This window comes from Neopelma chrysocephalum, unplaced genomic scaffold (genome assembly GCF_003984885.1).
Source record: "Neopelma chrysocephalum unplaced genomic scaffold, ASM398488v2 Primary Assembly neopelma1_73b, whole genome shotgun sequence".
Classification (NCBI taxonomy): Eukaryota; Metazoa; Chordata; class Aves; order Passeriformes; family Pipridae; genus Neopelma; species Neopelma chrysocephalum.
The window spans coordinates 1,570,295-1,595,529 of record NW_020897734.1 but is presented as its reverse complement, the minus strand read 5'-3'; the positions used below and the strand labels follow the sequence as shown (position 1 = coordinate 1,595,529).

At 45.0% G+C, this 25,235-nt stretch overlaps 2 protein-coding genes across 6 annotated transcripts; both read left to right on the top strand.

Moving 5' to 3' along the window:
* Window positions 1–1,931: 1,931 nt before the first annotated feature.
* Window positions 1,932–20,913, top strand: SLC25A43 (solute carrier family 25 member 43). Of its 3 annotated transcripts, XM_027687330.1 has the most exons (7): window positions 1,932–2,302; window positions 4,837–5,078; window positions 6,062–6,234; window positions 17,364–17,498; window positions 18,543–18,821; window positions 19,661–20,380; window positions 20,487–20,913. In XM_027687330.1, exons 1-5 carry the CDS (start codon window positions 2,031–2,033, stop codon window positions 18,744–18,746), a joined length of 1,026 nt encoding a protein of 341 aa, XP_027543131.1. In that variant the 5' UTR covers window positions 1,932–2,030; the 3' UTR covers window positions 18,747–18,821; window positions 19,661–20,380; window positions 20,487–20,913. The 3 variants fall into 3 exon arrangements, with proteins under 3 accessions (XP_027543131.1, XP_027543132.1, XP_027543130.1); XM_027687331.1 differs by lacking the exon at window positions 19,661–20,380 and having other exon boundaries at window positions 20,740–20,913; XM_027687329.1 differs by having other exon boundaries at window positions 18,543–20,380; window positions 20,487–20,910.
* Window positions 18,707–23,678, top strand: SLC25A5 (solute carrier family 25 member 5). Of its 3 annotated transcripts, none has more exons than XM_027687336.1 (6): window positions 18,707–18,821; window positions 20,740–20,805; window positions 21,675–21,840; window positions 21,955–22,441; window positions 22,557–22,697; window positions 23,289–23,678. In XM_027687336.1, the coding sequence occupies exons 2-6, from the start codon at window positions 20,756–20,758 to the stop codon at window positions 23,444–23,446; spliced, it is 1,002 nt and encodes a 333-aa protein (XP_027543137.1). In that variant the 5' UTR covers window positions 18,707–18,821; window positions 20,740–20,755; the 3' UTR covers window positions 23,447–23,678. The 3 variants fall into 3 exon arrangements, with proteins under 3 accessions (XP_027543137.1, XP_027543136.1, XP_027543135.1); XM_027687335.1 differs by lacking the exon at window positions 18,707–18,821 and adding an exon at window positions 19,343–19,445; XM_027687334.1 differs by lacking the exon at window positions 18,707–18,821 and adding an exon at window positions 20,527–20,609.
* Window positions 23,679–25,235: the final 1,557 nt, after the last annotated feature.

The following is a 25,235-nucleotide window of genomic DNA, read 5'->3' as shown; positions in this document are numbered from 1 at the left end:
AAACCCCACCAAACCCAATCCAGAACTTGATGTTTTCACTGCAAGGGTGTCTGGGGCAAATTATAAAGGTGGTCTTTCCCAATTAACAATTCTGTGATTCTATGTCATCATTGATTAAAAGATGTGTAATAATGCAGGATGATGTCAGTGTAGGAATGATTAAAGAATTAACTAGTAGCTACTTTAAGACAGTGTACATTGTTCTTTATTAACTACAACTATGCAAGACAAAGGATAAAGAAATACACAGCAATCTTCTAGTAGAGAAAAGTTATGTTCAGAATAGTTCTTACAAATGACTCAACTGCATAAAATATTTGTTTAGAGAAATTCAGTCTCCAACTGTAATAAAAATCTATTTTTATATAAATAACAAAAATCAGAGGATTCACTGGTAGTTTTTGCAGTGATAGCTTTTGAGATAGAGGAAACTAAGCAGTACATAAACAATATGAACTTGATTGGGCTGGCAGAGAGGGTAAAAAGAAGGTGCAATTTAAAGTATTCATTTTTAGTAATCTTAGATCATAGAATAACAGAATGGGTTGAGTTGAAAGGGACCTTAAAGATCATCTAGTTCCAACCTTGCTGTCATGGGCAGGGACACCTTCCACTAGACCAGGTTGCTCAAAGCCCCATCCAACCTGGCTTTGAACACTTCCACTTCCTGCTGGTGACAATCAATCTTTTATTTTAATTCTTTTTTAAAGACCAGTTTTCTTTTGTCAGGTCCCTTTATATGGGAGAAAAAATAACAACAGAGAATCTCACACCAACCACCTTCTTCTCCATGGATTAAATTGTGCTGTGGAAGGCTGAGGTCATCTGGTGATTCATTTCATCATGCAGAACAATTCTGTAAAAACTTGCCCCACAATGAGTAACGGAAATGGGAAGACTGGATGAAAAATACCAGTGCTCAGAATCTTAAGCTGAGGTTTGTCTTGTGCAGACAAGCAAGAAAAGCAAACCTCTGCAAGAAATATCACCCTTTTATGGTTAGAAGTCTTCTGTTTCCAAGCAGTATTAATATATGGCGAGTTACACCCATTTATCTTTTTTTTTTCTGCTCCCTGGTGATTAAATGATTTCTTCCTACCAAGGAAATACAAGATCAGAAGTAGTTGAGCTCCTGGCAACTGATGTCTTTTATCGCTTTTATTGATCTGGGAATACTCCACTGGATCATCAGCAGAGCATTCTTGCCAAAGGCAGGCTAAGGGCCATTTGATACTGTTCTGTTGGATGCACTGTAAAAAGATACTGAATGTAGGTTTCAATTTAGGTGGGTTTTTTGTTTGTGAGGTTTTGTTTGTTGGTTGGTTGGTTGCTTGTTTTTTTTAATTACAAGAAACAGAACAGTAACAGCAAACATCCTGTTTTGGGGCAAATCACTGCTACTGCCTTCTTGCTACCCGTTATCTCCTCACTCCATAGATCCTGGCCACTACTTGTATCTCACTTCCACTTTCTTCTCTTCCATTCCTGTGCCCTTTTTCCCTTTTCTCTGGCAGTACCTCAACAAAATCTGAACTAACTGACCTTGTAACTCTCATTGATGGTTTTCACTCTGTCACTCACTTCCAGCATCAATGCACAGGGCTTCAGAAGCAGAACTCACTAGTTGGGACACAGTGTTTCTGTCCAGGCAGTGCAGTGAATGAACAGCAACTGGTGGATGCATTCGATCCCTGTGGGAACACGTAAAGGCGAAGGGGAGTGTCCTGAATACGCCTGAGTCACTTTTTAAGGCACATAAATGGGAATAACGTGGCGCTGTGTGAGTTCAAGCCCAAGCAGGAGCAGGGACCGTTGCCGGGGCACGGGCCGGTCCCAGGAATCCGCTCCGTGTTTTCCTTCCGTCTCCGCACAGCGCACCCGCGGCGCGAGCGCCCCCCGGCGGCCGAGGCGAGCGGCACCGCCCCCGCTCTGACCGCGCCCCGCCGGGCCGGGCCGGGCCGGGCCGAGCGGGGCCGCTCCCCGCGCTCCGCTCCCGGCGCTGCCTCCGCGCCCGCGGGGTCCGCGGGGCCATGGCCACCCTGCGGCGGGACGGCCGGGTGACCGCGCTGCAGCGGCTGGGCTGCGCGGGGCTGGCGGGCGCGCTGAGCTTGAGCCTGACGGCGCCGCTGGAGCTGCTGACGGTGCTGGCGCAGGTGGGCACCTGGCACTGCCGGCGGGGGCTGCGCGAAGCCGGGCGCTGCCTGTGCCGCACCGAGGGCCTGCGGGCCCTCTGGAAGGGGAATCTCACCGCCTGCCTGCGCCTCTGCCCCTACAGCGCACTCCAGATCGCCGCCTCCCGCCGGTAAGGGGCCGGGGGGGCTCCCGGAGGGTCCGCGCTCGGCCCGGCTGTCCTGTCTGTTGCGAACGCGGGGGGGAAAGGTGGAGAGTTTAGTCTGATGTCTCTGGTTGTGCGCCCTCTCTCCCCAAAGGCACGGACCCTGAATTATAATTTGTTAATAATTTATTTAGTTTATTCAGCGCGTAGCGATTCCTAGGACCTGGTGGTATGCCAGCAGTTGCTTATAAAGTCCAGGTGTTAGTCACCAGCAGTTTCTTAAAAAGTCGTAGGTGTTCTTTCAAGTGATGAAGGGTCGATAGTCTTAAAACTCTTCTGCTAGGTTCCTTTAAAAATGAAGTTACAGCACAACGCGCAGATGTGGCTGCCACATCTGTTCTTTGCAACCAATTTATTTTATTCATTTATGCACTCTCTAGTATTTATGTTATCCATATCAAAGAAAATAGCGAAATCATGAATCAAATATTTTACCCGATCGTGCAGCAGTTGTTAAGCAAATTTGATCAGTTTTGACATTGATATGTGACATTATTTGTTTTAAGATCTTGTTTTCGATAATGCACTGCCATTAAACTAAGGTAAACGCTGGAAGGGCTGCAGCAGGATCAACATAGAGCAGTGCTGACGAGCTCTGCCGACCGTGCTGTTTCCTAGGATTCCCGTTTGCTGCCAGTATCTCTCAGCCCTTCCAGGGAGTGCCTGACTGTTCGCACGCACCAGCATGTTTTGCCGCTCAGGGGGTTGGGCTTCGTTCTTCTTTTTTTTTTTTTTATCACAGTCAGCTGTTCACGGCAGCACATGACATTTCCACCCAGCTGGGCGGTGGGTTATTCAGTTCTTGGGCAGCAGCCTGTGCTCACTGGCACTGCCAGTCCTCTGGGTTTGTCACTTATCTGCCCCAGTAGGTCACTCACCCAGTGCTGCCTGTGCCCTTCAGGAGACCACAGATGAAGTGACCCTAAAACTGGGCAGCTTTGTTGTGCCATAATACACACAGTAGTCAAGCAAGGGGAGGGGTAATGGCAGTGGGAAGGCACAAACAGTGATTGAAACGTCATTTAAAATTCCCAGAAAAGGTGGTGTGTTGCACCAGTATAAACCAGTCGATTTTGAGCAAAAGAACTAACTAACGTCATTGTTCTTTTAACTTGAAACAGTGTATTCCCTGTGCAAGGCCGTATTTTGTCTCTATTTGCACAAGGTGTTCTGAACGTCAAGTTGAAGTAGGCTATCAGGAAATTAAATAAATATGAAAATAAATACTTATTCCTTGATACATTATTTGGGGATTTTTCAATGTGTTTTCTAGTAGGAGAATGGTGTGTATGAAGGCAAGAAACACAAAAAGAGAAGTGTTAGAGGGCAGCTTAAGTAAAAGGTAATTCCAGTGGCAGGAGGAGTGGGGCTGAGCTCAGCCAGCACCCTGGGGACAGTGGTGTGGGTGGAGCTGGCTGGGCAAGGGTGGGTTGGCTGACTCCACACTCCCTCAGCAATTACTGGGCATGGCTGTCATTCCGTGGCAGTTTCAAATGTTATCTGGGTAGTACCTAGAGACACCTCACCACCCTCCCCACGCATTTGTGCACACACAGGAAAATCAGGCAGTGTGGGTTTAAGGGCTGTACAAGACACGTGGGGAAAAAAGGTTTATGCCCTTTTGCCTCTGCTTGGCTGGGCTTTCTGCCCTGGGACAAGTAGCTGCAGGGATCTGTCATCCAGTAGAAAATGCACATTTCTGTGAAAAAACATCAGCCGAGCAAGCAGTGACTTGTAAATGTTTCCAAATCATTTTGTTTTGGACATGGTTGCACTATGTGGGTTAAATGTAGATCTGCTGTTTAGGCAGCTTAGATAATGCTTCCAAAACAGGATAATAAGTTTCTTTACCTCCAGCTAAAACTCTCCTCTTGGATGTTTTTACTTGCTTCTTGCTGCCTCCATAACACTGCTCCCTGATGTAGAAGTGCCCTGCCATAGAAAAGTCCTTCTCTGCAGCACAAATGCATGAGTTGTGTGTAGCCTTTAAGACTCTGCTTCAATTTCAAAATTTCAAATTTAGACTTAACCTCCTGAGCATAATAGTGCCTGGACATAAGTCTTCTCTAGAGGCATATCCATGTGGACCCTCCTGTTCTAACACAAGCAACAGTGGAAGGTTCAGTTGTTCTCAGAAGGCATGTGATGACATTATCTACATATTTCTTCTTACGAGATAACTTTGGCTGGTGTGTTGGATCAACGTCTCTAACTGATGACTGATGATCAGATAATTTCATGCAGACATGTTTTAAGTCATGGTAATTTTCATCTAGTAGATGAAAATGTAAAAGAGAGATTTTCACCCTGTAGATGGATGCTTGTGTGGTGTTACATAGAGTAAGATCTTGGATGATTTACATATTAAAGTTTCAATTCCTGCTGCTGAAAGGGCCTGTGGGCAGAAGAACAATTGCATCAAGAATTATCTTCCTTAATTTTTCGTGTGTTTTCATGTTCACAGTGTCACTAATAGGACTTCTTTTATGTGTTTACTTTAGATTTGTTATACTTTTCGCGGATGAGTTGGGTCATATCTCCCACTGGAGAGCCATCATGGCAGGAAGTCTGGCTGGCATGGTTGCAACCATCGTGACATACCCCACTGACGTGATTAAAACAAGGCTCATTGTGCAGAACCAACTGGAACCATCTTATGAGGGAATTCTTCATGCTTTTTACAAAATTTATCATCAGGAAGGACTCCGTGCTCTCTACCGTGGTGTTTCACCAGCTATATTAGGTAAAATAATAACAGGGGAAATCACTTCATTGCCTGTTGTTTGTTGCAGCTGTGTAGTGGGTTCACTTGCTCACTTGATTTCAAAAGCAAATAGAAATGTTTTCTTGTAGAAGATGCGTAGATTTACAAGGCACTACAATACTGATTACCTCTGCTGCAGCTTTATTCTTTCAAATCATGACCATGTGTGTAGCATTTTATGTATCCTCTTTACCTTTTTTTATAGATGATAGTAGTAGATATAGATAGTAGTTGTGCTTGGATGCATGATTTTCACTATTAAACTCTTTAAATATATACACACACACAGTATTCCTAATTGCTGTCTAGGTGTGAGAGTGTCTCCCAAGCGGCTCAGCAAAACCAGTATGAGCAAGCAGTGCATAACTGATGTGAAAGGTTAAGATTAGTTACATTCTGTCTTTACTTAAAGTGACATTTAATTATTTATTTACTCTCCATAGCCTTTAAAAATGCCATTTAACTTTGAGTCCACTTTTTGACAACATGACACTATAAAAAATGCATAACAACAATATTAATACATGTATAATCCCACTATAAAATTGATGAGAGCATGAAACAAGCAGAAGAGACCAGTATTATCTCTCACGAGCTTGACTGAAGGCATAGCTCTGTTTACCTATACAAGTGCTAGGGTTGGGTTGGACTGAGAAAGAGCTTGTCAGAAAAAAGGTAACCTGGAGAAAGAACTGACCTGTCATGAGACTAAAGCAGTTAATTCTGATAACATGCAAGTTTTAATATGTAAATGTATGTCCCTAACTGCACACCTAGATGCTACAATATGGGTGTTTGGTGGCAAACCAGAGACTAAAGTTCTTCAAAATCTGGATTAGGTTTGAGGAATGCGAGGTGTAAACTGGCAGCAACTCCTCCCATCTTTCTAGCCTGTGTGGTGAGCAGCTCTGTTCTCTTAATGTACAGTGTGTTGAGATAAACCTGTCTGGTTTGCTTTCTAGGTGCTGTCCCATTTTCTGCAGGCTCATTCTTTGTTTACATCAGTCTGGACACAATCTGGCAAGAGCCCATAGTTCGGTTCACTCCTCTTCAGAACTTCATAAATGGCTGTGTAGCAGCTGGTGTGGCCCAGACACTTTCTTTCCCCTTTGAGACTGTCAAGAGGAAGATGCAGGTACAGAGCATTCATGTTACCAGTACTTTGTTACAGGTGCTTGTTGCAAGAGCTTGGGACAAGACTAGTGAGGTGATCATGAGTGCTGCTTTATTTCTCTTACCAGGAGGCTACACAGACTTTGGGTTTGGTTTTGTTGGTCTTTTTGTTTATTTGGAGTTTTGTTGTTTTGTTGTTGGTTTGGTTTGGTTTTAGTCTGGATATTATTGCTACAAGTGGGTTGTTATACTTTTAATGTGGGTTCAAGTACTACCATGGGATATATGTGTGCTCTCAGACTCTGTGCCTGTAGCTTTATTTCTTTTCTTTTTCATAGTAGTTCCATCAGATTCTCAAAGTTCAGAAGTGGCAAACCTTCTGTGAAATACAGGCTGAAAGCTTGCCAGCTGCAGAAATTCAGTCCCCTTGGTGGTAGGCAGGAAGATCCATGACATTTTCAGAGCCTGTGTGTCTGCCATTTATGCCTCACCTAAGTACTGGCAACCACAACAAACTTCCACAGCAGATATTAAGTCTGAAGGGTCATAGCTGTCCTTGTTTTTATTTCTCCCTCCACTGGTTAATGAGGGACTTAGCAGCTCCTGGTTCTGCTGTTTTCCTGGAGCATCAGCAACAAGAGTTACTGTGTCTTGTGATCCTTTCTCCCGAAAGTTTAATAATAATAATATAAAAGAGACCCAAACCCCACAGAACAACCCTACCCACCAGCTTCCATCTGACATAATTCACTTGATGATACTGACTTTTCATTAGAACTTCATCCAGTAGAGTCACAGTGAATAGTTGTCATTGTCTGGTGGCTCTCTGACTGGGGCACGAGTTTGGTTTCTCAACCTGGATCATCGGACTGCAGATTTATAGGAAGCTTTTGTGATCTTATAAAAAATCCAGTCATTTGGTGTGACAGCATTATGTAGGTCCCTCTCCCCTTCATCAAGTTTTAGCCTGGTTGACAAGCCACAAGGTAGCAAAAGGTCAGTGAAACTGTGAATTTCCCTCTCCTGCTCCCCGAGTTCCCCTTTTCAGGGCTTAGATGTCATGTCACAGAAGCCTTCACTGTTTCTCTCCATCTCATAACAAAGGACCTCAGCAGGAGAAGTAATGGCTTTTATTAGACCAGCTCATGTAGTTGATGTGTCCAGAAGTCGAGTTTTAATCTGAGGCCTTTCATTAGGTATCTTATAAAATGTCTCAGGTGAAAGACATTTTGAGCATGAAAACTTGATCGTTTTTTCCGGCTGTATAAGTGGGTCTAAGAAAAGCAGTTACTCCTCACAAGTCATCTTTTCCTTTATATCCTTCAGCTCACAGCAATACTGTTGCCCTAAAGAATAAAAGAAAAGAAAGGCATTTACTGTGCTGTTTCCCTTTTAAAGTCTTCTGTTGATACAACAGTTACTTGGACATTCAGTTTTTGGAGTCAGTTCAAAAGCAGCTTTCAGCTGTGACTGGTGTGAGGTTCTGTGTCAAGCTGTGGCATGAAAGTGAAGAAGTGGGACAGGCCCATGTTTCATTTTCCTGCCACTAGGCCGTGCTCTTCCACCTAAAGGATGCTTAAGTCATCTGATCGGCACTTCCAGAAATAAGGGAACTGGATTTACTGCCTAAGTATGTAGGAAGAGGAGATGCTAAAAATACTTTGCATGGAAAAAAAAAAAAGGCTCATCAAGAGAGGGTTTTTTCCCTCATAAGTACATTGCAACAACTGAATAGTTTTTGTCTGAGCTTAGAGGAACACCTCCTGTTCAGTGGTTTATTCTGAAGGCATGGGAGAAGGCAAAGGTATCTCAGAGAAACCAGCTGCCTAGGTGTGAAATTCTGTAATTTGCTTGATACTGGAAATTATTTAAATCATGGAGGCTTGATCAGAAAAGAGACCTATTGCAAATCACACCACAACTGATACCAAAAGCTCACTGGAACTCGTGCAAGGTCATCCAAGAAGTCTGGTTTTCACAGCTAGCACCAGGGTATGGCCCAGCTTTGCAGGGATCAGCTCTGCTTTGCCCTTACCTCCTGGTCTGTTCAGTTTGTGGGGTGGTGGTCGGAAGAGAGAAATGTCTAGTACAGCACCAGAAAAGATATCATGCAAAGGGATGGACCTAGAAAGGGGGAGTAAAGAATGGGGGGAAAAAGAGCTCAAAGACAGTTCAGAGTTCTGTAGAAAGCAGGGAGGCAGATACTTCTGATCAGTTTTTCTCAGACATCTTATTCTGATCAGCCTCCATTCAGTGATTCACCTTTCTAGCTGACAGAAGGAGGGGATACCAAAGCCTTCAGCTCCCCTGGGCCTGGTGTGTGCTCTGCAGTGAACGAAGGGAAGTGCTGGCTTTGTTTTGGAGCAGTGAACGCTGGGTTTGTGTATGAAGAGCAACCCAGCACATCAAGGAGGTCACTATCAGATTCCTCTTCCCTCCCTTCTGTCCCACTGATCTAACAGATGGAGGGAGTATGTTACAAAAGAAGACTTTTCCAGTGAAGCTGATGGTGATGGGGAATGAGGGAGTTGTAAGGCAGTCTCAGGAGCTCAAAAAATGAGGAACCACAACACAAGGCAGTCTTCATTGATTCCAGGATGGAGAACAAGCCTGAGACCAGGACATCCAGCTCAGATCTTTACCTGATATGCTAGGCAGTCTTGAACGAGTTAGCTCCATCCATCTCCTCATCTGGACAATCTGTTTGATTTGTTTGCATAGACTAGCAAATTAATTCTGCTATGGGAGGAAGGATAAGGTGCTGTTTTTAATCTCCATTGTAATAATTTTGTTTCATCCTTTCTCATTCTACGTATCTGAATCCTACACTTCTGACATCAGCTGCTTCTGTCACTGACAGCTGTGGGAGTAGGAGCTGACTGTCAGCTAACAATTCTTCCTCTGTGCTGTGGTGATGATTTATGATGTCAGATTTGTTCTGTAACCATGGCTCCTTCCCCCTTTGCTGTTAGAATTATCTTTATCGGGTTTGCTTTTTTTTCTTTACAAAGATGTTGTATTTGTTAAATACGTTTTAATGTTTTTCTTATAAGAAATGTTAATTAATGTGAGCGAGTCTTGCTGAATATGTGAGTCCTCTGTGTTGTGTTTATCCTAATTTTATTCCTTTGTCTTCCTTTTTTTCACTTTGCTCCTGATTGGCATGTTAGAGAATTCAGAGGTACTGTATGCATGTTTCAGCATGGAAATATGGCTTTTGTTGTGCTTCTGTAGAAGGGGATTAGTGAAGGAGAGGGTTATTCAAAGGCATGTTCCATATTAAATGTTTTCCTGATTCACTTTTATGATGTATCTGTTTCTGAACAAAAATTTACTGATCTTTATATCCTGCTGACTGTTGTTCTTGGCTTTCCTTCCTTAACTCATAATATTATTTTCTTTGTTAAATCCAGTTTCTAAGCCATATTCAAGTACTGCACTTTTAACTTGCAGACTGGCATACAAGAACGCTTTTTTCTTTTTCATTTTTTTTCCACCTTCAGCAGGAAAATCTCTTCCTTTGAATGAGTCTAAGGGAAGCACTGGTAATATGTTTCCACTCCCCCACATCGTCTTTTTGCCTATGATAACATTCATAAATGCCTGTTGGACTGAGCTGTGGCATTTCAGTAAGGGAAGATGAATTTAGAGCTGTTACAGGCTGTACAGAAGATTATTATTAGAATGGCACCAATCCCAGGCTATGTGTAGAACTGAAAATCTACAAGCATGCAAATGGTCAATGCAAACCCAATACCCAAGTTTGGCACTTCCCTCTGTGCTCGTGATGTGCAGAGGTGGGCTCAGATACCCCGGGGTGTCACTTCTCAGCCTCTGTTCCAAACTGACCTGTGACTTGGGTAGTTTTGTAAGGCAAAATGCACAAAGATGTCCCCAAAGTTTCACAGTTATTCTACCAACAGTACAGTTACTCCTCACCTGCTCAGATGAACAAAATTTGCATGGTTTTCAGAAGCTCAGCCCTCTCCCCATATTTTGATGGTATAATTTGTTTTGATATCTGTGACTAAAACTTGTCTTAAACTCTCCTTCACCAGTAATGCTACTCAGGTATAGTTTTGCTATAAAACCCTTGTAATACAGAATAAGCATACTGTTAGTACACTGCAGGATTCACTGGTGCTGACTTTTGCAGATTTTTGGTGCTGACTGCACTGCATCCTCAAGCTGCAAGGACATCTCTGTGGGAAAAGCATTATTCAGTACTGATCTTTCTCTTTTAAAATCCAGGCTTTGACTTCTCTTCACTCCCACAAACAAACAGGCTCACTGTTCTTGGCTAGTGTAGACTGTTGCCATGTGTCACCCAAGAAGTGGCCTCTTTTCAGTGACAAAAGTGAATCAGTTTGGCCTCAGCTTCCTATAAATCTGCAATGCATTTTGGGTTTTTTGTTGGTTTTTTTAGTTCTTTGGAACATGGGGTGCTCTGCAAGTGTGAAATCTGTTGTAAATGCTATGAGTTCTTAATAACCTGGAGAAAATTAGGAAGTTATTCCCTTTTTAAGGTAGCTAATTTAAAGTAAAAGCCTTAAAAGTAGTAGTTATTTAAGTATTTATTTAAAAACAGTCCCCTATGTTCCTTGCATGGTAAAAGTTGTAGTTAGAACCTAGTAGCTGGGTTATAAACAGAGTTTTGGAAAAGAAAATGATGAATGGTCCTCCTGCCTGCTGAGATGAGGAGACAGTGCTCCTGCCTTGCTTAAACATGAGTAACTTGCAAAGAGTGCTCTGTCTTTGGGGATGGTCTCTGGGCTGGTGTGGCAGCCTTGGGAAGCTCACAAGCTGTGGTGTCACTGCTGGTGGTGAGATCTGTGTTCTTGTCAGCTGGGAATATGAAAGTTATTGGAGTCATGACCTGATTTAAAAATAAGAAATCCTTTTTGGGTCATGTGGTTCACACGACATCTCAAAAGCATACGTGCTCTGAGTCTTTGTGCAGGGAGACCCTTTAATAGTGAATGGCATGGGAGCCTTGAAAATTTTAACCACACAGACTGGCAAATTCCATTGTGTGGCAGCAAATAAGTAGCAATATTACTACTGTTCTGATTTCCTGTGTAAGTAAGGCTTATATGGTTGGTAGCTGCCTGTCCTTGTCCTTGCCCCCAATAACTTTTGATCCTACTGTCCAACTTCCAACTAAACTTGACAGAAGAGTGGAGATTTCAGATATATTAACTTCCTTCAAGTGTTGTGAAAATAAGTGCACAGATAGGTGAAATATTTTGGAGTCTCATCTCTAAGGGGAGGCTACAGTGTGAGTTCTTACTTTTCTTACTTCTCCCTGTGATCTCCCCTTCTTCTTGCTGCTGGTATTCAGACATCAGCCAGGTCCCCACATCCTGAGTCATGCTTGAACTTGGGACCAGCCTGGCTCCTCTGATTACCAGCAAATAGGTATATAGATGTCAGATTCTGGTTGTGGTAAAATCCATTCCGTCCTTCTCTTTTCTGCTTTGTCTAAATGCTTTGAGCTACCAGCATTTTCTATTGTTTTGTTGATGTTGCTATAAAAATATTTTATACCACTTTCTCTGAAGCTGTTGCAAAATAGTGCCCTGCTGCTTTGGGAAGTATTTGGTCGAGACAATGCCTGAAAAAAGATAGAGAGCATAACATGGGCTTTGCTTTCTGTAACAGTCTAGATCAGCTTTTGTGCATCTGAGCAAACCTCAGAAGCATTTCTCTTAAAATCCTCAGACTTCCATAGGAGAGAATCTTGAAGACTGTCTGTTAAGTTGAAACACTGAGAAGTATTAGTAGAAAAACTGAATAAGAGAAAAAAATTGTAAATCAAGAATTGGAATTAGGACTGGGCTGATCTAGCAGTGAGGTCTGCCTTGTGACAGCTCATGCTGTGAAAATCATCTGTAACCCTGTTCATCCAAGAACCTGTGGTGTGATAATTATGTAATACTCACCCTGAAGGAGAATACAGCAGTAGCACTGCAACACAGTGGCCTGCTGAAGAAAAGCAGGAAAACACTGCACCCATTTGAAATGCAGGAAGTTTGAGGGAGGGCAGAATGCAATTCTCTCCAAATGGTTTTCCCAGACGCTGAAGTGGCCACACACTCCCAGTCCTGGATTTGGTAGTGCCAGCTGAGCATGGCTGCCAGCCTCTTACAGCCTCTGCAGCCCTGTGATCAGTGTGGTGTGAGTGAGAGCTCTTTAATCTGCTTTGGGCCAGATCAGATGGGTTAACTCAGCCCACCGCTTTAAACTCCGTAAGCTCACCCAGCTGGCACAGCCTGACACAGGTTGGGTTCACTGCTGTGCACACACAGCTATTACAGCCATCACTTTCAGCCAGGGGACAATAATGTCTCTGGAGGTACAGCTATCACTGTTACTCCAACATGAGTACTTTTGCATCAGTTATACAGGACGGTTTTGTATTCAGTTGTCTGTGCTTGTGACATGTGAGGTGACTAATTATGCAAAATACTCCATAAGGAGGAGCTAAAACACTTTGCTTTTTTATCTGATTTATTTTGATTTGATGTAGGTCCTTACCTCATCCACCAGTGGCCACCAGGCCAGTGGAAATATGTCCTCTAGAAAGCTACAATTCTGTAAAAAATTAATTTTCTCCTCAGTTCCTACACAGGCATCGGAAGATGCAGGAAGCAGCATTGCTATCCACTGCGTGAAGTGTGGGACCAAGCTGGTCTGCCTAAGGTTTTGCATTAAATAAACTAGTGCTAACATGCATGAAAATGGTGCACCCATTTGTAGGGCTTGAACTGATCATACACCCATTTGTAGGGCTTGAACTGAACCATCGTGAGGCATTTTGAAACCACCCAGAGGTGCCCATGAAAGGGGTTTGCACTGCCTTGAGGAAAAAGACTTCTGTATCAAAGACTTCTGCATACCACAGGTGTTAAAAGCAGGGAAAGCTTAGGTTCAGTAGTAAAGGAGGGAGTCTGCCACAAACCATGAAGCTTCAGGGTACAACAGGCTTGGTGATAATGGATTTAAAGCGGAGTCAGACTTTTTTGCTCACTCAGAAAGATGAGATGATTTGGCCCCAGTTCAGGTTACAGAGGACACGGTGTTCCTAGAGTGCAGGAAGCTGGAGGTCAGCAGCTGTGCTCTGCTCTGAACTGATTGTATCCTGATAGTCGTCATGGTTTACCTTCCTACGTGCCTGAATACCTTTGGGTGGACTTTAGCCAGGGGTAAGTCAGCATTACCAAACCTGACACAGAAAAGACAATGACTGCTAAGTAAGGCTGACCTCCAGGAGGAAGGATTGATTAGCCCAAGAGAATGCTTTTCTACCCAGTATTAATACTTACTTGCATTTTAATTCTTACTTTTTGGAGTGGAATTCAATACTCTTTCAAGCATTCAACCTTCACTTGAGTGAAATTTCTGATGACTGGAGTGGCATTAACTTGAATGAGAACTGCAATCTTTGTCCTTCCTTTCCTTTGAACTACAGCTGCACTTGCCCTTTGCATGTGCCCTTATTAACCCAGACTGCAAAGACTTCTTCTTTTAGCTTCCAGATTAAGAGTGTGAACTCTTCAGCTGTGTGTAAAGTGTCTTCCTGTACCTTTTTTTTTTTTTAATTGATTAGAAGTGTAAGACACCTGAATCTGTTGAAAATACGGAAGTAACAAAGCAATTTTACTCTTATCTACCATCAGGGTACCATACCAGTGATGGCAGCTATTCACTGTTACTTGGTATTTCATACTCTGTGCCAACAAGTACTGCTTATTCAAAAAAGAAATAGTAAATATTTGTACCAACAAAATTTATGAAGAGGGAAGGGGAGGGAAGTACTTGAATTGAGAGGGAAGTATTTTCAGACAGTTTCTAATACATGTAAATTCAAATAATTACAAACCAAAATGTCCCAAAAGGCCAGTGAAAAGCTTTTCTCTGCACAGGAGAGGGGCTGGGGGAAGTCATTGAAAGGGTCTGTGAGATTGGTTCCCAAAATGGGATTATGTTGTCCTGGCAGTCACCTCATAATGCAGACAATGGGAGAGACGGTGTCTGAAGAGTCTTCAGGTAACAATTAACTATAACAATTAACCTGAGTTTTCTTATGACACTTCATCCTGATTTAAATATTTTGTTTATTTAAAAAAAAAAAGTGAGTGCAGGTAGTTGGGATTTTTTGTTTTTGTATATGTCTCTCTTGGGTTTAGATTGCCACTGTAGAACAGAGTGCTGACTTTGGGGATGTATTGCAGTGACTTAGTAGACTTGGTGGCCTCTGGATATGAAAATACTGTGTTTGTGAGAGAGCAGATGGAGCCAGTTCTGCATTTGATGTGCTTTAATCATTTTGACAACACATTGCCCATCAGAGGTAAAGGGATAAGCAACTTAGCTCTGCTTCTACCATGACTAACACCTTGGCACTGTTATCAGCACTGGAGCTGTATTGTATCTCCAGCCTCCTGCAGTTTGAGACAGCAGTAATGGGGGGGAAGGAAGTCTTTAAAAAAGTGCTCCTAACAAGTAGGTTTCCATGCAGCAACCCATAACATCAAAGGGGGTCAAAAGAAAGAAATTCAGGCTGCGTTGAGGTGTGTGAAATGTCTCTGTCATAAACCTGACCTTTTTGGTTTGAGATTAGCTGTTTGATTTGTATGTCATAGTGGGTTTCTGCAAAAGAAGTAGGGAAACCAGTTTGATCTGTTTTGTTCCTTCCATTTCTGGCTCTGTTGCCATGGGGTGGTTGTGAGGATTGCAGTGTGGTGGATGTGCTTAGATGATGAAGAACCAGCCAAAACCCACAGTTATTGTTTTCATTAAAAACAGTGCCAAATGAAATGCCTTGGTAATATTTCTCTTTTATTAATGGATTTTTCAGCTGTGTTCCAAAATACTGAAGTTTTAACTACACACTGATACAGTTTTTAGGTTTCCTTTTGCAGTAGGTGATTCTGAGATTCTGTGGACAATAGTTATTTAAATACTGTGTGTAGAGTCCTAGAAACATACAGCTCCTGTAAGGCAGAAAGACTGCCAACACATACTTCACAGACTGAAGTCTTGAAAACGGCTCTATCTGTGGTGAATGTTGCTATAAATAATTTTTCAGTAAATCTCTTAAGAGGTCAGTGTCTGTGGGCAGATTGGAAATCTGGGTGTTTGACTTACCTGTTCCTTTTTAATTGTCTTCTGGCAGTGTTTACTCTGTGCAGGATCTTACTGAAACCTGCACTGTACTTGTTGCTAGTTTTGGTGTTGTAGGCAGGAGTACTGTAATCAAAACCTTTGATATGTGGCTTTGCAGTGTATACAGTAATGAAGGAGATTAAGTCAAGCTCATGCAGTTAATTCTGGCAGGCCATGCCCTGCCTACTACGAAGGGACTGAAAAAGGAAGGGAATTGCGTGTTAACAGCATTCCTGCCTTCCTGAAGCATTTCAGAAACTTGTCCCTCTTCACTTCTTTAACTTTCTATACCAAAAAAACTCGTGGAACCTGACTGACATTGCAGAAAGCAGAACAGGCTTTTGAAACCAGCTCTCCGATGACTGCTGTTGCATTTTTAGGAATACTTACATAATTTGAGTGTTCTTCTAAGCATTGCTGCTGCTAATATCACCATTCTTAGTGGAATTGGTTGCTAAAGTCTCAGATGCAGCATTCAGCATCTTCTGCAGTGCAGACATGAAAGTCTTTGTGCAGGAGGTGTTTCTTTTGCCATAAGAAGTATTTCACATGCAATTCAATCATGCACACAAAAAAGAGAAAAAAATTATGATGTGTGGATTTATTTTTTTTGTAGACAAAGAAGACTATGCTGTTAGTGTGTGGGGTGATTAGGGATTTTTTTGTCAGCTTATAGATCTTAGCAGTAAACTTCCCAGCAATACAAGGGAATGCAGCAACATTTAAACTATTTGATTAGCAATTTCTCTTATACACCTAGAGCATGAGTTTTGATCTGTTTGCATTTCCAGCATCTCAGTTGCCAAGTACTTGAAATGCTATAGCTGAGGCATCTAGAAAATGTCATCACCACTTGTACGTTTATGAAAGGCTTGCCATAGGCTTAGCAGCTCTGAGACGCTGTAGATTATTCTGGCCAAGGAAGGAAAATTTGCTATACTATGTGGTGTTTCAGATCAATGTGGGGATAATGACACCCATCAATGAGTTCACTGTACAAGTCCCATTTCTATCAGACTTCTCCCTTATGATGATTAGTTTGCACCTGTGAGTCATCAACCTGTGTCCTGGGGTCCCCACACACCCCTGACTGAGAAGTGACATTTGCCGTGTGTTTGAGTGAAACCCTGATTTGCCAATGCAAAATAAACCCATGGCTGCATGTGCACAGATGGATGAGGAGGGGATTTTTGAAGGTCAGGTTATCCTGTCTGTGCTAACGCAGTAGGAGATTAATGAAGAAAGGATTTAGCTGTTAAAAATGACCAACTACACTTCTTCCATGTGAACAGACACGGTCTGTACTGCAGCTGGAAATGTAGCTGCAGCCCAGCAGGATGCTCCCAAGCTGACTTTTACCATTCTGTATGAACTGAACATGTTGATATGGAGCATGGGCACCAGCTGCTCCTCTGCAGCCCTTGGTGGGCTTGTACTGCCTGGGCTGAAATCTCTGTCTTTCCATTGCTGCTGCTGCTGCTGAGCCCATAGTACACCCTTCTCATTACAGTGCAGACACAGCCTAGGCAGCCAGAGGCGAGTCAGCTGGTTCCCTCAGTTACAGGAAGGCAGTGTGGCATCAGGGACCAGCCCCAGGCTTCCCTCTCATAGGTGCTCCACTGCCAGGGATATGAAATACCTCTCCCCAGACCTGAGCAGCTGGCAGACATGGGTCTGATGGGATATGTGGCTCTGGTTAGGACAGTTTGTCTTCACAAGGGTGGGATTTATTTCATATGGTGACACGACACAAAAGGAAGTGCTGTGTGAAATTACTGTTCTCTTTCATAACTATCAGAGAGTGAATTACCTCCCTTTTTATTTTGTATTTTAATGCAAAATAGCTGATTCTTTTGGGAAGAATCCAGATCAGTCTGTTGAAACCTGGCATTGAGTGTTCCTTATGTACCAGAATAGAGAAAATAATTAATTACTTTGGTTTTCCTCTGCTCGTTCTAAATCCCCCTGGGTGTCTCTTGGCAGGCCCAGAGTCCTTGGCTTCCCCACTATGGAGGAGTTGATGTCCATTTTACTGGCATGACTGACTGTTTCCGGCAAACTGTGAAGAACAAAGGTGTGCTTGGACTTTGGAATGGACTCACACCCAGTCTGCTCAAGGTAAGGGTTTACTTTCATCCCAATCCAATACTATCCTAAAGTAATCAAGATAGTTTTGGACAGTTGGGGTTATAAAGTTTGTGACATTCCTCTGTACTTAGTAGCAGCTTATAGACAGCTGATCTGTGACAGAACAGGTTAGAAACCAGCCTTGGAACTTGTTTGTGTTGTATTTCTCCAAATGTAAGGTTGGCTTCTAGATGTCATTACTTTCAAGCTCATTTGAATGTTCTTAGCCAAGGGAGTGCTGCTAACACACAAGGTAGGAAATGGATGGGGGATTGCAAGTGATCCACTTAGGACAGCTAAACGAGTTCTCCTCCTCAGCTGAGCTCCAGTAATTTGACACGTTGTACTGAGCTGTAAAGAAAACTGTGTTTGTATAAGACACTTCCCCAGAAGTCCCAAGCAGCACTTTCAGCCAGTTATTTAATACATATGTATTGGTTACTACAGCCCTTGCTGAGTTGAAAGCATGAAATAAAGCACAGTAACTTAAACAGAAGGTAATTTAGTGTACATAAATACGTTTTATAGTGCTGTGATGAGGATTACCTACATGGAGTAATACAGGTCAGCTAATGAGTGCTAATTGAGTGACAATGTGATTGATTGTGATGGGCTGCCTGTGCCTGCCCTACCTTGACTGGTACAAAGCCACACGGCACCAGAGCTGCTGGTTCTGCATGGGAAAAAGAAGGAAATTGTTCAGTCGCTCTGCTGTGTGTAGAATAAATTCCACATTTCCTACCAGGATATGCTCAGGGGCTTAGGTATTTGACAAGTTGTAATAATCTATAGTCTAGCATAGACCTGGTACCTCACAATATTGTTATAATTAGTTATGTACCAATAATAAACTCCTACTTTTAACATGCTGCAGGTGCCAGCCTAGTTTGAGGTGAGACTCTGGTTTTATATAAATGAGGACAGGTCTATTAGCAGATCAGATTTGAAGTTCTACAAGTTTCCTTTTTTAAAACATCTAAGCTATGAATGCTACTAGTGAGTCTAATATTGCTTTTTTTATTATTATTTTATCAGATTGTCCCGTACTTTGGTGTTATGTTTAGCACCTTTGAATTCTGCAAGCGGGTCTGTCTGTACAGAAATGGTTATATTGAATCTCCTTTAAATTACAAGCTGACTCCTGGTGTGGACCAGAGCTTACAGCCACAAGAACTGAGAGAATTAAAGCGCTACCGAAGGGAAAATTTTGAGCCAAGGAAATCGGCTCTTGAAAACTGACATCCCAGTGTCCACTGCAGATATACCAACTACCTTTCTTAAGGAACTTTGCAAGAAAGACATACTGAGCTACAGGTACTGGCGTTTCAGCAGATTGCATGGTTTTAGTAGAGACACCTGTGACAGGAAAGAATAAACCTTGTATTTCATTTGCCGAATGGATATAAACAATATAAATAGCAACCACATACTGAAGAGGAGACTTGCAACCAATTTGAAAACTCTCTACTGTTGGAACTTGAAATGGCATTATTTTAGGTGTTTTTTAATACTGAATAACCACTTGAGATTAAACCAATTGCAGAAAGGCAAGAGAACAGAGATGAGATTATAAATTGTATCTTCAAAGCCATTAAGAAAATTCAAATTTTTTTTTTAAGCAATCTGAGATACCAAGTCAGCCAAACATGATAAAACAAACTAGAATCTATGCAACACGCAAGAATTTCTACTGAAGTCTCCAGGTTTTTTAGTGAGACTGTGTGGACATGGCATTCTGCCAAGCCAGAATTAGTCTCAGTTCAGTTACACTCCCAAATCCACACCTCAGTTTTTGAGACTTACTCAAGAATAATAATTGTGTGTGAAACTCCAGCACAAAGATGAAAACATGCTGCTGCAACTATGCTTTTGCTAAGAGAGAACTGTAATGTGCAAAATGGACTGCAATACACTGGAATGACAATCTTGCAAACTTAAGTGCATACTAGGAAATCTTCCTCCCTTTCTTGTGTGTTGTTACTGCACCTATGTGAATTATTTCAGTTTGAAAAGTAGTTTTCCTGAAGTTCTCTAACTGAAATATTTCCTGAAAAATGCAGTTCTTAGGTGTGTTAGATATTTCAGAGCCACGAGCCTTGTCATGTTGTTTTGGTATTCTTAAAGCTCTATTTTTATATTAGACCACTTTTTAGTTCCACTGCACAGACCTAGGCCTGCTGTGCTGCCCGGAATGTGCCAACAGAATAGCACCGTGCACGCCACCTGTGATTGCTCCACTTTAACTGCTGTGATCCAGGAGCTGCAGACAGATCCTGTGTGTAGGAGCCTCTCTGCAAGACCACGAGGTTACTGCCAGTGCCAATGCAATTGATGGGAATCTGACCAACCTTGGGAGGTTTTGGACAATAAAAGATCATCTTGGTGTTATCACCTGAGGACCTGTGATATTGCTCCTGTTCCTTTGTAGAAGTTCAGCTATGGAACAGCCCCATCCCAGTGCCTTCTGATAGAAAACCCAAACCCTGTGTCCCCGTGGGAAGGTGGCTGTGCCCCCTGCGGTGTGTCCCGCAGGCTCAGGCTGTGGCAGGGTGGGAATCGCGGCATCTTGAGAAAGTGTGTGCACATCAGCTCTGCTCCAGCCCAAGCTGCAGCAGCCTGGGCTCAGCACAGGGTTTGCTGCTGCTCTACACAGCTCCTTGTGGGCATTTTTGCACTGTTTGTAACCCCTGATGGGTGGAAATAAGTAAATCTCAGAAACTGCTTGGTTAGGACAAGTCACAGTGGGATGAGGCATTGGCAGATCCGTACAGGAACAGTCTGTGACCATGGAGAGAAACTTGCAGAAAGATTTGGGATAACTGTAAGGCCTGCCCTGCACCTAAAACTCATTGTTGATGTATCCTACAGCTGAGGTTTTGCTGTATCTCTCTTAATGGACTTGCTCCATTGTGCTGCAGTGGTACTTCATCCTGGTTTTCTTCTTGGAGAAGAAACTCAAGCATTGATAGGAAAAATTAGGATGGTAGAGAGCAGATCTGGTGGCTCATGCATCACACTGAGGCTGTAAGTGCTTTGGCTCTAATCAATCTGTCTAGTGAACATGTTTCTCTGTGCCTCAGTTTCCCCATCAGCACAATGTAGGCAATAATGCTGGGACTTATTGGAGATGTATGAATAAGATGTGACTTGTAAGCATTTTGGGAAGGAATGGATTTCTTACCTTGTCCAAGCATACCTGTATGTTTTTTACTAATACTATATTTCTAAATAGATTTAAAGATTGAACGATGGGTGCATATGAATGTCTGATCAGCTCTTCAAACCTCATAAGAGTCAAGTGAGTCAAAAAGTTACCTCTAACTTGTTTCTGATGTGCTAATACCACCTTTCTTTCTATTGTAATGCACTCCTACGACCTATAAATCACTTACTAACCTTTTATCAACCAAGCCTCTCCTTTGTAATCACATCTGTGCATGATAAACACCCCGAAAGGCAGCACTAATATTTGAGACAGCTCCAAAAGAAAGAGCTTCAGCAGTGGATCACTAACATGTGAAATGGTGTGTGATCATGAACAACCAGTGAATAGCAAGGCTGAACTCTTGGGTAGGTGAAGTGTCGCTCGAGTGACATTTGGATGCAGCTGTGCGATGGAGGTGGTGGGTGGTACCTGGTGGGGGGTGTGTCTGAGCACCCCGACTGAGCTCAGCAGTGATTGACAGAGGGAATCCATGCAATACTTGGAGGGAATCCATACACTGCTTGGAGCTCAGTGACTCCTGGAGCATCATGTGTGCAGGGGAGACAGTATCCTGAGAGGTCTCTGAGCGAATGTCTTGGCTGAGGTTCAGGGAGTCGGGGCGGTCGGATGTGGGCCTGTACGTGTCCGTAAATTAGGGAGCCTCGAAGCCTCCCATGGGGTGCCCGGGATGGGGATGAGCCGTGTGGCCGGGCCGGGGCCATATATAGATATAACCCTGTCCACCCGCGGTGCCGGTGGGGTGCCACATCCCGGGCTCCCCCATCCCGGGGTGCCCCGATCCCGGTCCCCCCCGATCCCGGTCCCCCCATCCCGCTCCCCCCGCCCGTTGCCGCGGCGGCCCCGCCCCCTCCCGCAGCCAACGGGCGAGCGGGGCGCGCGCCCCGCCCACGCGCGCGCCACCGCCCCTATATAAGCGGCCATTGCGGCGCCCCCCCCCTCAGCACCGCCTCCCGCCTCCCTCGCCCGGCATCGCCTCCCGCTCCCGCCGCTCCCGCCATGACCGATGCGGCCGTGTCCTTCGCCAAGGATTTCCTCGCCGGCGGGGTGGCGGCCGCCATCTCCAAGACCGCCGTCGCGCCCATCGAGAGGGTCAAGCTGCTGCTGCAGGTGAGCGTTGGGGGCCGCCGCAAGGTCGCCGCAAGGAGAGGGGGGGCGGAGGCGGCGGCGGGCCGGGGGGTCGCGGGGTGGCGGCTCTGACGGCGGCGTGTGGGCTCCCCGCAGGTGCAACACGCCAGCAAGCAGATCTCGGCCGACAAGCACTACAAGGGCATCATCGACTGCGTGGTGCGCATCCCGCGGGAGCAGGGCGTCCTCTCCTTCTGGCGCGGCAACCTGGCCAATGTGATCCGGTACTTCCCCACCCAGGCCCTCAACTTCGCCTTCAAGGATAAGTACAAGCAGATCTTCCTGGGCGGCGTGGACAAGCGGACCCAGTTCTGGCGGTACTTCGCCGGTAACCTGGCGTCCGGAGGTGCCGCCGGCGCGACCTCCCTCTGCTTCGTGTACCCCCTTGACTTTGCCCGAACCCGCCTGGCAGCGGATGTGGGTAAAGCCGGGGCCGACCGGGAGTTCAGCGGGCTCGGTGACTGCCTGGTCAAAATCTTCCGCTCGGATGGCCTCAGGGGCCTGTACCAGGGCTTCAGTGTCTCTGTCCAGGGCATTATCATCTACAGAGCTGCCTACTTTGGCATCTACGACACCGCCAAGGGTAGGTTGACCAAAATGGCACTGAAAGGGAGACGCTGTTCTGCAGCAGGCCTGCAGTGCGTTTCAGCAGCGCTGGTGGCTCACCTGCCGTGCTCATCAAAGCCTCTCTCCTGCAGGCATGCTCCCAGACCCAAAGAACACCCACATCGTTGTCAGCTGGATGATTGCTCAGACCGTCACTGCTGTCGCCGGTTTGGTCTCCTACCCCTTTGACACGGTTCGTCGTCGCATGATGATGCAGTCTGGCCGTAAAGGAGGTAAGTTTCCCCTCCATTGTATAAGAAATATAGGGCATCCCTGAATCAACAGTTGGTGTTGGAGCTAAGGTGAGGGCAGAGTGGCTTAGCTTTCACCAGCCCGTGTAGATATCCTCACGTCCTGTAAGAAGGGTTTGGGAGGGACTGCAGAAGCAGGTGACAGGCAGGGGCATGGGTGGGTTGGCCTGCACAGCACACCTGTAAAGGGGCTTGCACAAGCCCCTTTGTCTGCCAGTAGGGAGGAACAGCAGAATTTCCCCAAGGATGTTGCAAACTAGCGTCTCTGGGGCAAGAACAGACAACCCTCATAGCAGGCACAGCCTGGCTTTTGGGTCTGGAAGTGTTGGTGTCAAAGCAAACAGTTGCTGCCTTCTGCTCAAACCAGTCCTTCCAGTGTCTCCCAGGGGTAAGGCGGCAGCAGCATATCTCCTGGGCAGTCTTATCTTCCAGTGCACTAATACTGGAGAAAGTCAGTCAAGAAATGGGGGGATGCACTTGAGGTTATGAAGCTGGCAGATACATCAGGCCATTTCTGACCTGGATATTGGGGGTCTTGGGCATCCAGTTGCTAAAGCTGTCTGTCTTCTGCAGCTGACATAATGTACACTGGCACTCTTGACTGCTGGCGGAAGATTGCCCGGGATGAGGGCTCCAAGGCGTTTTTCAAAGGTGCATGGTCGAATGTACTCCGAGGAATGGGTGGTGCTTTTGTCTTAGTCTTGTATGATGAAATCAAGAAGTACACATAAGTTGTTTCCTGTTGTGAACTGGCATGTTGTTCTGTGTAGTCTATGACAGTTCATGGACTTGTTTGAAAACCATCTAGTTACTAAACAGTGACGGCTAATGTTTATACAAGTTGGCATGGGGCAGGGGCGACAGCCTGCCCTGTCTTTATTCCCCTCGATGGGACTCATGATGGTTTCTATTTCAGTCACTCCTGCTTAAAGAGTACAAAGAAATAAAAATCCGAAACCAATATTCCTCATCTCATGTTTGTTCTTGCAGCAGCTGCAGCACGAGGGGGGTGGGGGTCTCGGTGACTGTAGAGGAGGAGGATGAACCATCTGCATCCTGCAAGCCTTGCTACCTGAAAAGTACAGCAGGTAAACACAGCACAGGCTGCAGAGGAAGCTGTTTGCTCCCCAGAGGGAGGCCAGTGGTGTGGCTGAAATGGGGACTGACAGCTCTGAAGGATTCACCCAGCTGATCTTCCTTGGACACCGGTAACCAGAGATGATGCACTAACTGTGTGCCACAGTCCTGCCTCTGGCCTGTCTACCCCTGAAGCTGCTGAAACCTGATTTTGAAAGTGCCAAGTGCCTAAACCATCTGCAAAGCATAACACTCCCTATGGCACTGAATGTCTGAGAGGCTGGAGAAATGCTGTCTGGAGGAGCAGAGTTGGCTTCATGTCCTCTGGCTTAGAAACTGAGCTGCCTACTTGGATATGTTAAAACCCAGCCAGAGAACACAAGTGCAGGTAATTGCTGCTGTTCTGTAGAGCCCCTGGCTAGCCTTGCCCTCACAGGAGGTGGTGTGCTATGGGGATGGAACAGCTGAACTGAGACAGCTTCTGTGCCAGCTCTGCTTACCAGGCAGGGAGCTGCATCTCCAGGCTCATCCCTTACCCCTGGAAGTTAAGCTTCCAAATTCCAGAGGAAGGGGAAAATTCCTTCATGCTGCCAGGGCAGTTTGCAGAAAACACTGCAAGATTGAGTAATGTGGGTGGCTTGGCCTTTACACAGAAACCTCTGTGGATCTGTGAGCCACCCCAGTGAAACTGCCTGGTTTCTGCTAGGGGTTGTGGAGTGGTGAGGGGATGCTCTCCTGGTCTTCTGCCCTTCAGATCAGCAAGGCTCCTTGCTTCCCCCACGCCTTGGCTCCTTTCTGGCTGCCCAGGCCTGCTCAAAGCAGTTGATCTCAATCACTGAAACTAATCTTAACTACTGCCCAAGGCAGCTAAGCAAGACCTTGTATTGCATAGGGTGAGAGTTGTTTTTCTTGCTGAAATCTAAGGGCAATCAGGCATGAGAGCGGAGCACCATCCTGCTGCAGGTGTTGGCTTGCCAGGGTCCCTATAAATGGGCATGTGCATTCCTGATGGGAGGTGGTGTTGAGCCAACAGCCCTTGCTGATGTTTTTCAGCTGGCCCTGGGCTGCTGCAGTGTGAGATCCCCCCACTGTCTTCTGGGGAAACAAAACAGGCTGAAAGTTGCCCTGTGAGATGTGGAGCAATGCCATGAGCTGGGCAGTGCTGAGGGTGCAGGCAGCAGCCTGGGCAGGGAGCTCTGCCATGGGGCAGCTTTACCAGGGAGCCCTCTCCTGCTGCAGAAGTGCAGCTAATTAATTGAGGGCTCTTGGCCGTTATTGCCTCCTGCTGCTAAGCTCTCTTGGATTTCAAGGGCTGTTCTTATGCTGCTGGTTGCTGGGCATGGGGCATCCCTTCCTGTCCTTTCCTCTGCAGGGGATGTGTGGCTGGGCCGTTAGCACAAGGAGGTAAGTGCATCATTTCTTCCTGCACATGGTGGTGGGTGA